This window comes from Dendronephthya gigantea, unplaced genomic scaffold (assembly GCF_004324835.1).
Source record: "Dendronephthya gigantea isolate DGI-Jeju-01 unplaced genomic scaffold, DenGig_1.0 000024F, whole genome shotgun sequence".
Taxonomy (NCBI): Eukaryota; Metazoa; Cnidaria; class Anthozoa; order Malacalcyonacea; family Nephtheidae; genus Dendronephthya; species Dendronephthya gigantea.
The window spans coordinates 1,298,751-1,312,778 of NW_021163034.1; the positions used below are offsets into that span (position 1 = coordinate 1,298,751).

The 14,028-nt window shown below is 37.6% G+C and overlaps 3 protein-coding genes across 3 annotated transcripts; 2 read left to right on the plus strand and 1 right to left on the minus strand.

Annotated features, from left to right (window-relative positions):
- Nucleotides 1-1,467: 1,467 nt before the first annotated feature.
- On the plus strand, nucleotides 1,468-5,923 carry LOC114522894 (tropomodulin-3-like). Its single transcript, XM_028543673.1, has 7 exons — nucleotides 1,468-1,833; nucleotides 2,896-3,163; nucleotides 3,385-3,492; nucleotides 3,703-3,947; nucleotides 4,106-4,189; nucleotides 4,331-4,535; nucleotides 4,862-5,923. The coding sequence occupies exons 1-7, from the start codon at nucleotides 1,732-1,734 to the stop codon at nucleotides 4,894-4,896; spliced, it is 1,047 nt and encodes a 348-aa protein (XP_028399474.1). The 5' UTR covers nucleotides 1,468-1,731; the 3' UTR covers nucleotides 4,897-5,923.
- On the minus strand, nucleotides 5,872-8,436 carry LOC114522895 (vacuolar protein sorting-associated protein 72 homolog). The gene is made up of 3 exons (XM_028543674.1): nucleotides 7,950-8,436; nucleotides 6,310-6,848; nucleotides 5,872-6,030 (listed from the first exon to the last, which is right to left on the minus strand). The coding sequence occupies exons 1-3, from the start codon at nucleotides 8,403-8,405 to the stop codon at nucleotides 5,982-5,984; spliced, it is 1,044 nt and encodes a 347-aa protein (XP_028399475.1). The 5' UTR covers nucleotides 8,406-8,436; the 3' UTR covers nucleotides 5,872-5,981.
- Nucleotides 8,437-11,839: 3,403 nt separating this feature from the next.
- LOC114522932 lies at nucleotides 11,840-12,827 on the plus strand. The gene has a single exon (XM_028543715.1). The coding sequence runs from the start codon at nucleotides 11,972-11,974 to the stop codon at nucleotides 12,749-12,751; it is 780 nt and encodes a 259-aa protein (XP_028399516.1). The 5' UTR covers nucleotides 11,840-11,971; the 3' UTR covers nucleotides 12,752-12,827.
- The last annotated feature ends 1,201 nt before the right edge of the window (nucleotides 12,828-14,028 follow it).

Here is a 14,028-nt window from a genome sequence, read left to right on the forward strand (position 1 = left end):
AATGAATGATTAGTTGTAATTATTAGTTTTAGCTGGGGTTTAGTTTTCCAAATAACCTTTATAAAAATTTCTTCAAATTTGCGTCAATTTGGTGAACAAAGGACATCAATTTGGTGTACATTCTCGGAAATCAAATTTACACAAAATTTTCGTGAAATGCCCAAACCACTGACCTGTACTAATATAGCTCAGTGGCACAAACTACAAAGTGAGCGCGACACACGCGCGAGTGGCACTCGCGCAAGTAAAAGTAAGGGGAAACAAATATCAATTTTAATATAAAATGGGTAAAGGAGCTAGTTCTGGGCTGTATATGGTTTTATTAACAATTTGTTAATTATCCAACAGCCATGCGACAAAAATGTGCTGAAGAGCCTGTCGAAGACCTGTGTGTGACCTCGAACGCCCGTCTGTCACATTCTTTTGAGTTGAATTTTCCCGTCAAACGCTGCTGCAGAAGTAATAATAATTCCGATAAAGAAAAAGCTTTATTTGAAAGACTCTATATACAAACAAACATGTGACTCGAAAAAAAATATTTAAGGGGAATAGCCTCACATACGGTCCTGTATATGTTAGCGAGTAAACGATACAAAATACATGATTTTTTTCTCGTCAACTTTAGAACGCGAACATTTTTGCGCAAACCTTTTTAGATTACGTAAGTTCTGTTGCCGCCGATAGTTTGTCCCGTGATAGTTGATACTGCAGTATTCTTTAACGAGAAGATGAGGACGGAATTCGGACATAGCAACGTGCCAACATGCCCACATGTTTTATACACAACACGCGCAAACACCGCGAAATACAAAAGAAATGAACGCTTTCCGTCTGAAGTGGAGTTATACAGTGGTCTTTGTATCAGTCAAAGGTTTAATTATAACGATCCACAAATATCGCATATTTTTAGCGTGAATGAGCTGGAAAACTGTTGGGTTAATTACTGAAGAAAATTCCGATAAATATAATATAAAAAATAAGCAACATCATCACCACTGGTCATCACAGAATTTGGTTAAAATATCATTTTTGCGTTGCTACAGTTCATATTTTTGGTTTTAAGATTAATCTTCGGATTACGTTCTATATCATATTTCCGGAATTGTCGGCCGGTATTGGTTTTTAAATCCAGATGAACAAACATATTTTTCAGCCCTTTGTGTCAAGGCGTTGCCTACCGCCTATCACTGTTTTATTGATAATTTTATCTATGACTATGTAAGTCGTGTTAAAATTATCGATTATTTTCCTCCTAATGCCAAGTTCGTATGCCTCTGCTATAGCAAAAGTTAGTATTTAATCGTTACATGTGTTCTAGATGGTTAAACAATGGGCGAACGCGTGCCATCGCGTTTTACTCGTCATTTTCCGGAAGATCCGGAATATTCTATTAATACCCGGCACGTCATGTCCCAGCATGCACTACAGGGGGCAATATGGGAGGGACAATATATCAGGGGGGTGTGAGCAGTTGTTGATCACTCTTCGTGTGGCAAATTGAGCAAGGAGCGAGCGAAGGAGGTGTCTTGAAGCATCTTCAAACACGTTTGTATTACATTTACGATAGAATTTACGTTGATTACTACGATATTTGTGTAAAATAGACCTGTCAAGCATTGCATAGGCCTATTATTTATCTGGAAGGAAGTGCCGATCGCTTAAAATCGGGATTTGAATTTGGCTGCGTTTGCTTTGTAAACAGGCGTCGTTCTTTAGCAAATCGTTTATAATATGTCGAAACTGGACGATTTTGGAGATTTGGACGACCTACATTTGCTGGATGGGCTTTCTTTGCAAGAAATCGAAGAACTTTCTGAAGCCATTGACCCAGAGGTGCGAAGAACCTTTTGAATATCACTGATATTTATAGAATGAAGTTGATATTCTTTTATTACTGTACGAGAATCAGCTATGTTGCTGGTTCTCTTGTTCAACATTGTAGATCCATATCATATTATTTGCCCCGGAAATTTTCGAGCATAAAAGTTTCCATCTGTGTGTTTCTATGTAGAAATTTCTGTTTATTCATACGATGCAAAACAAATATCATTTTAGAGAAATTTGACCGTTTATATTTGAAACTTTCTCCATAAAGTTCAGGCGACACTCGACAGCGCATATTCCTCTGTCAAAAATGCGAAACAAATAAATTATTTATCGCTGAATAATATGCTTTGAAGTGTTTTGGATTTGCTCATATCTTTGGGAATAATGCCAGATCGGAACACCGTTTTAAATTTTATTTCTTTTACGATATTTTGAAAGCGAATTTTGAAGTGTTTTTATATTGGTTTAGAGTAATGTCAAAGGGTAAAAGACCCAGTAAGGATGCGTCACTTTGTAACTAAGCAATTCGTAAAAATCAATCATCATATTGTCTTCTACCGTGTGTTAATTCAGGACGTAGTGGACAAGCCTTCTTTAAAAGAAACTTTTTTACAAAAATTAGAATTTTAGAAGATGCTTTAGAATTTAATTCCTCTAAACTCTCACAATGAACCCTTAGTATTTTATTCATCCGAATGCCAAATAATTTACTTGTGATATGAGCACTTGCTGTTCATATTAGTCTGGCAAAACGTTTTCTTTCTAAAATTAACAAAATTTATTTGTCTGGCCTTTCCAGAGGGTTGAATAAATAAGATAGTGCATTCATGTGTAAACAGCCTTTCTAAATTAAATATTTACAGTAAAGCTCCAAAAACCCACAGCCTTGACATTCGTGATGTTTGAGATGATTGACTTGTGATATTGACAGTCTGCGTCCTTGTAATACATAAATTATAAATTCTCCATAAGGATTGTTATTTGCAAATGCTAATTATTTGCCACTGATAACATGATGTACATGCAACAAGGTGCATTAATTAACTGTAAATATATTTGATAAAATAGAATGAGCTGTTGCCCGCTGCTGAGCGGCAACCTAACCAAACGGATAAAGAGGATACTGGGCCCTACCAGAGGGAACATCTCCTGAAGCATATGGAGAAAGAAGCTCTCGAGTCAAAAGTTGGCGAAAATTATCTACCCTTCAAGAAAGAAACCCGGGGGAAGGTTTGGAAACCAAAACCGAGACGCCAAGCACCTGCAACGATTCTTCCTGATGACCTTAGTGAGGCACTGGATGGAGCTTCAGTCGATGAAATAGCGGAGCTTGCTGGTGCGTAGTATGGTTCTGTATTTCATTGCACATATGTCAAGTTATTATTTATTTTAAATTATGTAATCAAGCCAAATACTGTATATAGATAATATGTCTAGTGGCATGTATTGGAACATGAATATTTTAGCCTTACTTTCAATATCTATTGTTCAAAGTATAGTAGCTGCAAATATATTTGAAATGTACCCTTGCCATAAAGAGCATTTTTTCATTATTAGCTGTGCTTGGCCTTCATGGTCTTCTCACACAAGAACAAAGTGCATTTGGAGACGTTGATATGATTGGAAAGTCTTTGCGTGGAAGTGGATTGAGGAAAGCAAAACCCAGTAGGTTGCATTTGTTAATTGTGGGTTTCTATTCAGATGTCTTTATTCACATACCATGAAAACAATCGCTTAAGAAGTCAGTAATGCAGAAGATGAATGTATGAATATGTGTCTCAAAATTATCTTGTCTGGTGACTTTATAAATTACTGCATTAGCCTACTGCATGCCATAGTATATGACACTGTGTAATTTTACAAATAACTTTTTAGAATTTGTAACTGGTATAAAACAGAAGAAGGATAACAGTCTGAATGCTGTGAACGAATTAGATCTGGCTGACGCATTAGAAAAATTAAAATCAAATGATGCAAATTTAACAAATCTTAATGTAAATAATCATAAAGACATTAACGAGCTGAATGCAATTGAAACGATAATCGATTGTTTACAAAACAATACGCACTTGAAGGTTCTATGTATGGCGAACACGCATATGCAGGATCGACATGCCAAGGTAAGAGATGGTATTTTCCTTTAAGTGATTTTATAAATACTTCTCTCTAAATTCATTTTTTGTTTTTTTTGCTGGTCATAATGTATAAAGTATCATGTATGAATTAATGTGTTTAAAATGCTCAATATTGTCAATCTTATACTTCTCAATTGCTGTAGGATTTAGCCGAAGCATTAAGGAAAAATTCAACACTAGAATCATTAAATGTTGAATCAAACTATATCACTGGTGTTGGGATAAAGGTAAGAACGAACAATCAAAATAGGCATAATTAAAGATTTTGATATTTGATGATAAAGGTCATATACAGTATGTTTCCACATTAGCTTTAAGTATTAGTTCTTGTTTTGAATGTGATATAAATTTTGTATGTTTTTATACAGTGCATAGTTCAAGTCTTAAAAGATAACGCAGTGATAAAGGAACTTCGCATTGCCAACCAGTCTCAAATGGCTGGCAGTCAGGCAGAAGATGAAATTGCAATAGTTTTGAAAGAAAACAAAACATTGCTCAAGTTAGGATGCTCATTTGACTCAAGAGGTCCCCAAGTGCTGGTTGACCAATACATACTCCGAAATAACGAAATAGGTAGGTGATGTAGACCTATTGCCACACAAAATGCCACATCCTATAATTATTTGTGTCCAGATCATATTGCAGTCTGTAATTTATTTGTGTTTCCAGTTCATATTGCAGTCTGTGTTTTATTTGTGTTTCCAGTTCATATTGCAGTCTGTGTTTTATTTGTGTCCAGTTCAGTTCATATTGCAAACTGTGATTTATTTGTGTCCAGTTCATATTGCAGTCTGTGGTGCGCGTATCACAGACCGCGAGATACAACTGGACAGTCAACTATATAAATAACTAATGAGACAAGGAGGTGAATTGCTGAAACGTTCTCGTTCATATTTTAGCCCGCAAAGAACGGAAAAGGCTGGAAGAGGAATGAAGGAAATGTTACCACATCGTATTGTAATTACAGATACCCAAATATCGATATCAAGATGCGTATACGATTGTATTGTAGAAAGTAGATTTTATTTAACTTAATCGGTAATCCTGTATTCTTTTATCACTATCTCAAGAGCATTGCGGGTCTTTTCTCAATAACAATGTACAAAAACGTTAGATAATTTGCAATGGTCACACCAGTTCTATGAAATATACTGTTTCTCTATCCAAGGGAATATCTCCCAGGAATATTTTGACACCATTAAATCGAAAATTGATTCAACTTTATGGTCAAATTGGACCAATTTTAATAAAGAATATCTTTGTGTTATGATATAAACAAGTCATAAACTTGAAATTTGGCATTGTGGTAGATTCTTTCTGTGAAATACACACAAAGATGTTATTTAAAAGTTAAAGCGTAACATGGTTCAAAGAAACACCGACATAAAATAGGTAAAAATTTCGCTCCAGTAAAAAAATGAAAATGTCACTAAGGGCGTCCGCGCCGGTTTTGCCGAAATCTTGGAGTTTTTAAAATGGTTAATAACCTGTCATTTTCAAAGTTAAACTGTCTGATTTTGCCCGAAAAAAGGGGTCTGGAAAGTCGAGGAAAAAAATAGTCGCGATAAAATTGACCTTACTGATCTCTAATTATTTAGTACTGCAGTAGCATAGACAACAAAAATGGTTAGAGCAGACAATAATATGGGGTAATAAATTATAAGATTTTGGGGTTATATCTATTCCTAGACGAGACACCATTTTTGCAAACATTCCTAGTACCGTTTCTGGTCATGTTTCCACATTCAGTTAATGCTAAATACACGAATATAATCCATGCGATTAGGTTAGGATCAGGTTTATGGTTGCCTAGGGGTAAACCCTGGAATCATTATCCGGCAATAAGTACAATGCACACGTACACTCTATTCAAACATAGATTCGAGCCTTCAAAGTATAATCTTGATGTAACTTATTTCAAAGCAACATGGTTAATTACAATAAGTAGATATTGGTATTGAAAAAGGTATAAATAAAAGAAGAATAGATTATAATAGAGAGTCTTTATTTTTGTACACGTCACGTCGCCTCCACCACAGTGTGCTGCGCTAGTCTTGACGAGGAGCGCCTGAAAAAGATATCAAGCATTGTTAAAATACTTTCGGATAAGTGAAATGATGGTGAATATCTTGTTTCTGCACAAACTTAACTGAACAAGTTTGTTGAATATCAGATTCATATCTTATTGTTATTTTGGTTTTTAGGTGCATGTGGGGAATATTAGGTGTTACATAAAAACGGGGGATACATTTTGGAGTAGAGGGTACTATGTAGTCCTCCTATACCAGTGACAAAAATAGAAATTCCAACTAAAACGTGGTCGTTGTTGATAATCCAGTGCACTCACAATCTTCCCTCGTTCGTCTTTTCTTCAGCTGCCTGCTTGGCATAATGTTCTCTAATATATCGGAAAGCTTGTGCAGTGGCATAGGGCATACCCGTGACAGGATCTTTATACTTCGCTGGCAGCCCCGTCACCGGGCAATATGCCTTCTGCGGTATCGAGGCTTTGTTCTCAGCAAAGTAATTTCCGGGAAACGTTTTCGGATCTGTGAATATGATAAAATTCCTGGAGCATTTCGATTCGGGGATTGGGTCGGAATCCTTCTCCATCGGCGTTTCTGATTGGTCAACGCCAGTCACGACGTCATCGTCTACTTTTATTTCCTCGCTGACCTCGACAACCGGCATTGACAAGGACAGGTAGCGGATCATGGGTTCTTTTCGAACGGGTTTTAGGTTCTTGGCTTTCTTTTTCGTCTCTTCCATCTGTTGGTATGCTTTGAGCGAGGCGATGTTAATCTGTTCCGTGGCTTCTGCCTCGGCCAGTAATTCTTTCTGGGTTAGCGGTCTGAGCTGGGAGAATTTCACCTGTTTCTTGTCAGCCTAAAGACAAAAGTTGGTTTGCAAGGGTTAGCAAAGTCAATGCTGCTTTGGGACGATGAGGCCCGGTTAATAATCGTTATTTCGAATATCAATATAATTTAATAATAAAGTCTTCACCGACTCTTAAACTGGACAAGTTGGTTGGAGGGATTTTCATATCATTTTCAAGAAGGCTTCGACATTTTACCACGACTTCAGGGGTAGTGAAAATATTGCGGAGAGGGGGAGTAGCTTCTACAAGTCTTAAGATCTCGTCTGGAAGTTCAATTTCCTCCTCCAAACACAGGGTGCAAGAATACTGAATACACAACCCAAAAAAGCGAACACATTTGAAAGTTCAAACTGAACTGTTACCACATGAAAATGTGTGCTTTAATTTGGGAAAATTCTATCATAAATGGTAATTAGTGGATGTAATTTTAGGATATAAAGATAATATCCATGGCAATTGACCCATTCACAGCCAATAACTAAAGCACATTAATTCACTATATAATTACTCTACCAGATGCTAGGCAATCTTACTTAGTCAAAAAAAGAATACAACCAGTTAAACTTGTTCAGGAAGAGGTAAGTTAAATTAGTTATGTGTTTAATCAGAAATTAGAAGTAAAATGGATATTCATGGCCTAATTTAGACCAGAAATATCAGTCGGAAGGGAACCTGCCCAACACAACACCCTTCTCCCCTCCTACTCTCTCCCCGCAAGGCTTTTTATGCTCTACAACTCTAGGTGATGACAATAGTTGTTCGCTATGCTGCAGCAATTCATCTGATATTTTTTAGAGTATATTCAAGCAAGGGTGGGAGAGCACCTCTCAAGGGTATGGTGGTGATTTCTTGGCTTTACACTAGGGCTCAGGACTGTCGTCAAAAAGACTGGGACTAGTGTAAAAACAAGTTTGCTGAATGATGGGTTTCTTCGAATGTATGTTGTTTACTGAAGTCAAAAGTCACATAATTCTCAACCAGCAACAGTCAAGTGAGTCAACAGCGAGCAAACGATTTTATGAAGGTTAGCTAAATATTTTGTTTTGCCAAAGTAAATTACAAAATCTATGCTTTTGAAAACCGATCAATGGATTTTTATAGCCGCCAACCTTTTTTCCTTCCATTCTTTTGCGATGTTTGTCGGAACTCTGTAAGGTCGCTGCGCGAGTTGACTTTCTGCTAGAAGCCCTCGATTGAGTGATTTGAGTCGTTTTCACGGCCGCTTTTTTAACCTTCGGTGTTTTGTTCTCTTCTTTGGGGCCTTTTTCTCGAACGGGCTTTTTGTAAAAAGTCTTTGCTCGTTTCTTTTTGCCTTCATCCTCGTCGTCTTGCTCTATGACTTCGTCCGTTTCAGACATGCTAAAATCGGAATCAGCTTGGTCAGATTGTTCGTCTTCTGAGACATATTCCTCGTCTCCCGATTCCTCCGTAAAACCACCAAGAGCTGTCTTATAAAATTCGTCTTCCCCCAATTCCTCTTGGAGCAGTTTCGACATCTTATTGCCTGCATTTTTACGTTGTTCACGCGATTTTGCCAAACTGCCACTCTCCTCTTTGTCCGCCATCTTGAAAGAATAAAATTGGTAATGAAGAACACTTTGGGATAAATATGGTTAATATTTGTAGTTGAAGGAAAATACAGGATAATTTTGGTTGCTGCCTTGAATTTTCATCATGAGCGAAACTGGCGAAAACCGAAAATCGCGAGGCATTGTGGTAGCGAATTTAACCCATTAAATGTTGTGAACTGAAATGAGTGTTTAATAAGATTTTTTGTTATGCAAATTTATAATAAAAATTGTTATAAAGAAAGCAAGAATAATTCAAATCGCCGAAATGTGGCTTGAAATAATTAACAGTTATTCTGCGAACTCGAGTCGTATATGAGCTGATAGCCATGGCTATCGGCCATATACGACGAGAGTGAGCAGAATAACTGTTTTATTATTAACACAAACTTTGTCGCCCTTTCGGTGCATTTGGTGTGCTATTATCAACTAAAGCTTGGATTTCTATTTCACTCAACTCCCCAAATCTTTCAGCCATTTTGTTTACTTTCTCTACCAGACAGATATGAGCTAATATCTGTCTAGTAGCCAACCAATGAAACTGCGGCATACCTCATATCTGACTCTTGTGTATATAATAATGATAAATGTTTGCGTACGATTCGATAGCATAAACAACGAATGACGTAGCTACATGTGCAATTATTCATGATAACTCTCGTGTTGAGAATGATTTCGAACGAGTGAACGCAGCGACTGGAAATAAATTCCATATTTCCATGTATTATTCTCTATAAATGTTAAAACATGGTCATGGTTGTTTCATAACATTTATATTATGATTCAACATTTGAATTTGCAATGCAAATATCACTATAATAAAGTTTTCTCCTCGTTGAACAAATTCAAATCCAAAACAAAAAAGACTCAACCTGTCTGACAGTGGCGTAACACAGGTTAGTTAGGCCTTAGGGTTAGGACAAGACCTATAAAGGACCTGCACCAGAAATTTCTGTCCCCATTACTGCAGTCTATACCATAATAGAAACATGATGACATCACATTAGTCAAATATACAACGGTACACAACTTCGTACCCGTAGCCCTTCTTCGTGCTTAGGCTCGACAGGAGTCGATCACCAGTCCTTACAATTCTGTCTTGTAGCCTTTCTGAGGTTACCATGCATGCTGTAACTTAAAAGGCTTCCTGCTAAAAATGAGTTAAAATACAGTACATTCCATGGACCCCCATCTGGTTTTTAAGCTATTGTTTTGTGTGTAACGTACTCAATCTCACTTATAAGTGCATCTTCCTGGTTGTGGTTATTCCCACGTCCATTGCCACTCAAGTTAAATACTTAAATTGACACTTAAGTCGATATTGTATTAATATCTTATCAAAAATTTGATTTAACCTAGCTAATTTTATACACCCTTCGGTTGGCTACACCAAATATAGCTCGCGGATATTGACGACATGCTGGTATAGGAGATTGCCAGTCTAATTGAGATAACATAACATAACAATAAAATATTAGAATATATAAAAAAATGTTGTTAAACATTGTCTGGTATTTGTTATTGCCCGTTGGCAAAATATATTTCCCCGTCTATTTGTTGAGATAAATTGTGGGAACGATTTAGTCAATGTCAATGTCCGAATGAGCGATTTTAGTCAATTTTCGTGAACGTAGCTCAGTGTGGGTCTCGGTTAGAAACGAAATGACTTAGTAATAATGCTATTTAAACGAAATAATTGCCGTGAAGTTGGTCAAAATGAAAGTTGCTCCAAAAACCAAAAGTTCTCAAACCTCGCCGAACACATTAGGCCCCGAATGTCACAGCTCAATTCACAAAACGAGTCATGCTGTTTAATGACAAAAGGGAAAACTTCTCGAGGTAAATAACAAAATGAAAGGTGTCTGTTTCATTGAATACATGTTTATTGGTATTGTCATGACACTGCGAGTTTGCGACCCAACATTCGCACAGCATATCGTTAGACACTGCGGAAATTGGTCGCAGTTCTCTTAGCCGCAATTCTCAATTCAAACTTGGTGAGAAAATTTTTTACTCACCAAAAGATTTGAAACTTGCACACGGCAAAAACGAATCGTCTGAATAATAACCTTGTGTATTATTTTTATACTTTAAACCACAAAATGGACATATAGCTATAATTAGCTGTCAAATTTGTATGATGAGCTGTCAAAAGATTGCGGAATGCGCATTCAGAAGAAGAATTGAAAGCAAAATTACAAAAGTTCAACCTTGTCACCGCCATGCAGACCTCTACTTCAGATTCGAAATAGACAATCGTGACTTTCCCACAGGGACCCAGTTTGATAAGTTTAAAACGCAAGTGAAAGTGAAAAGCAAATGTGTCTGCATGTCCTAGCATACACTGCATTTCGCAATGGAAAAAGCCATCGTGGGGAGTATAAAAAAATGTCCGCTACTAAATCTTGTCATGGTATAACGGAGCCTTGTCGATGGTGCCATCGAAAGAACCCTACCACATCAATCATTAGGCGTCGCAAGCCCAACATCATATAACGATGCATATTCAAATACTCGTACAGTTAATTATTTCCTTTGAAATCGATTGTTTTACCGTTCAGTAAACATGAATATATGAATATACCCCACCCACATATCCATGCCGGCTACGCCATTGTTAATTTGTTATCGATTATTATTGTTATATATCTATATAAATATATATAAAAAAATTGAATATAGCCTGTTCTGTGTTATCAGTATAAACTTGGATTAACCCAGAGACCGTCGTATAAGACAAGGGTTGCAATATGTTGGAAGAAATTCTGGGAATGATTTTGTCCGTTTTTTCGCTTTTCCTGAGCGACGCGCCGCGTGTATCTCGGCGAGAACAAGCTCACGAGACTGGCGAGTGGAGTGAAAGTCGATTGATAGAAGATGACAAATGGCTGCCATATATCAACAAAGAATACGAGACCGTTGACTGCAACAACGACAACAAATTGCCTAGAACAGCCAGACAAGGAATAACAGAATATCGTAGGCTTTTTAGTGATGTTTCATCTGAGGTTGCACATCGTTATCGGGAGTCCATTTGCAAAAGCTTTTGGACAAGTCTAAGTATAACAATCGCTATGATTCCCCTAACGGCTTTCACGATGGCGTTTCTATATTTCGATTTAAAGACAACTGACCTTTGCATAGAATGGCAATATCCCAACCACAGTTTACCGTTGTCTGTAAAACGACTTCAAGTGATTGGTGAGAGCGTGGAAGCAATGATAGTAAATCTTTGGTTTCCCCTGACAACTGCGGTGCTGTTCAGCTGGAAGGTTTTCAAAATGAAGTACTTTTCTACTTTTTATGTTGGTGTTATTTTTGGATTAGTGGTAGTTATCTATTACTTATTGCTACTGGTATTTGGGGTCTACGGTACACATATGTATTATCGATATCCTTTAAATTTTCTTTTCTTTACTGGAATAATCACTGGCAGTATTGTCGTATTACGCAATATTCGAGCTAGCGATCAGACTGTGTCTTATTCTAATTTCCATATATTGTCTTTGGTATCGTTAGAATTTCTCCTGGGTTCTCTACTGGCATACATCTACAAATATGCCATGGTTCCTTTCTTCAACAGCGTAAAAGAAGAACAATATAAGTTTCTGATCGCTGCTATGGCTCCTGGGTCGGTCATCATTCCCGCTGTAATTTGTAGGTATATTGCGTCGAGAAAAAGTTTCGAAGTAGTGCATCCCGGCCGGAGTTTTGTCCTGGTGTACTTTCTCCGAGGTGGTGTAATTTACCTATACCGTACCATGCAAGCAGACTTTAAAAACATTTGGCTGTTTGTTGGACTTTCATTATTTTCTGGTGCTTTGAACTTTTTAAAGAAAGCAACCTATCGCTTAAGAATGAGATTGTGGAGTTACATCATCTCACAGTTGAGGCGAACTGTTTGCTGTCAAAGACTTCACGAAATGCCTCGTGACACACCACACTACAGAAGGTTAAGAGCAGATTTAGAAATACAAGACATGCTTTTTGAGTATATTACACTCGTTGTAAGTCAAGGAACTTTGGTTTTGTACACTATACAAAGTTTTAAACTTTCTGTTTCGTCCATCATTTACGAGTCTTTGAGGAACATCGGTATCGGCATTGGAATCGACTTCTTTTTCAATGTCTTATCCAATTTGGTTCAAATTCATTACTACAACATTCCAATTAGTCGTGTGTGGTCAAAGTACTGGAAACGACATGTGTTGGCCAACCTCATCATTCTCATTGTGATGGCGTCGTATTTCAGCCCAGTCCTTCTCTCGGTTTTTCAGGCGCGCGTCAATGGGATTGGCGCGAGAAACGGGACATACATAGTCAAGAATTGCTCGTTGTTCTAGTCGGGAGGTTCTAAAGATACAGATACAGTAGATCCCAGGTTTCCCATATAATTCTAGCGTAGCGTAGTAAATCCCAACCGCACGTTAAATATATACTAAAAATTCGCAAGAGCACTGTCGGGTACAATAATGCATATCCGCGAATATCTCACATTATTATCGTGGGCGTTAAAAACATTTTTTTTTGAGATTTTTTTTTATTTTTTGACGGAGTCAGAGAAGAATGTCCTCTGTCCTTCCTCTTAACTCGGTTAGGAGGAAGTCGATGTTTAACAAGAGCAAAAAAAAAAAGTCATGAATTGCCGAATTGTATAAGTTTTTACGTTTGCCACTGATTTAACCCGTGGCAAAGTTTGCATGATATATGTACTATACATTGCTGTCCAGAAATAACAGGTTAACACTGCGGGTTCGTGTGCGGTCGACCGATAGGAACCGCAGACGACCGCAAGGAAAAAAATACGATCGCGGTAGCCGTTCGCTTCCGAACGAAATGCAACGAACAGTTGAGAACGACAACACAATAACCAAATAAAAAAAATCTTAAGAAATGTCTGTCAGACTGAGTTAAGCCGATGATTAAGCTCTGTCTCACCACGGTTGGACCTCGGTCTGACCTCGGTTAACCGCGATCAGATAGTTATTTCTAGACAGTACTGTATTTACCACTCAATATAGCTTGGGTTATGAACCCCACATGCACGTGGCCATAATTGGAGATCGCCATGTTGTTAGAGATAACACAATTTTTAGCACGCTAGTTAAATTCGAGTTCGGATGAATTTTTGCCATGCAAATATGTCACAGCTCATTAAATAAATGAGACGTGCTGTTTAGAAATTAGAAGGGAAACAGTGGCGTAGCCAGGGTAGAAAATTTGGGGGGGGGGCGACCAGTGAGTGGGGAAGCCACAAACTATCTAGGGGGGTCCGGGAAAATTTTGGATTTCTAAGGCTTGGAAACGCCATTTCCCGCATTCTGATACGAGCTTTTAAGAGTAATCGTAAGGTTACAAATACTCGGTTACAAAATTCTGTCATTATTACATTAGAACAACGAACAATACACGTGAAAATCTTTTTAGATTTACTGATTACTCGTTGCTTACCTAACTTGATCCCCCCTCCTCATATTCCGCTGGATTTAAACATTTCATGAGAACGGTTTTAAAGACCATTGGAGGGGGGGTAAAGCCCCTCCTTGCCCCCCCATGGCTAGGCCCCTGAAGGGAAAAAGAAACATTCTTGCAAGCAATTATATACAAAAATAAATATCGC

Excerpts from the sequence above, each read along its gene's own strand:
- LOC114522895 (XM_028543674.1), bottom strand. The coding sequence starts at position 8,405 with ATGGCGGACAAAGAGGAGAGTGGCAGTTTGGCAAAATCGCGTGAACAA. Across the intron at positions 6,849-7,949 it reads AAAGAATGGAAGGAAAAAAG|GCTGACAAGAAACAGGTGAA; the intron begins GTTGGCGGCTAT and ends TTTTGTCTTTAG. Across the intron at positions 6,031-6,309 it reads AAGACGAACGAGGGAAGATT|GCGCTCCTCGTCAAGACTAG; the intron begins GTGAGTGCACTG and ends TATCTTTTTCAG.
- LOC114522894 (XM_028543673.1), top strand. The coding sequence starts at position 1,732 with ATGTCGAAACTGGACGATTTTGGAGATTTGGACGACCTACATTTGCTG. Across the intron at positions 3,164-3,384 it reads TGAAATAGCGGAGCTTGCTG|CTGTGCTTGGCCTTCATGGT; the intron begins GTGCGTAGTATG and ends TTTCATTATTAG. Across the intron at positions 3,948-4,105 it reads TGCAGGATCGACATGCCAAG|GATTTAGCCGAAGCATTAAG; the intron begins GTAAGAGATGGT and ends CAATTGCTGTAG.
- LOC114522932 (XM_028543715.1), top strand. The coding sequence starts at position 11,972 with ATGGTTCCTTTCTTCAACAGCGTAAAAGAAGAACAATATAAGTTTCTG.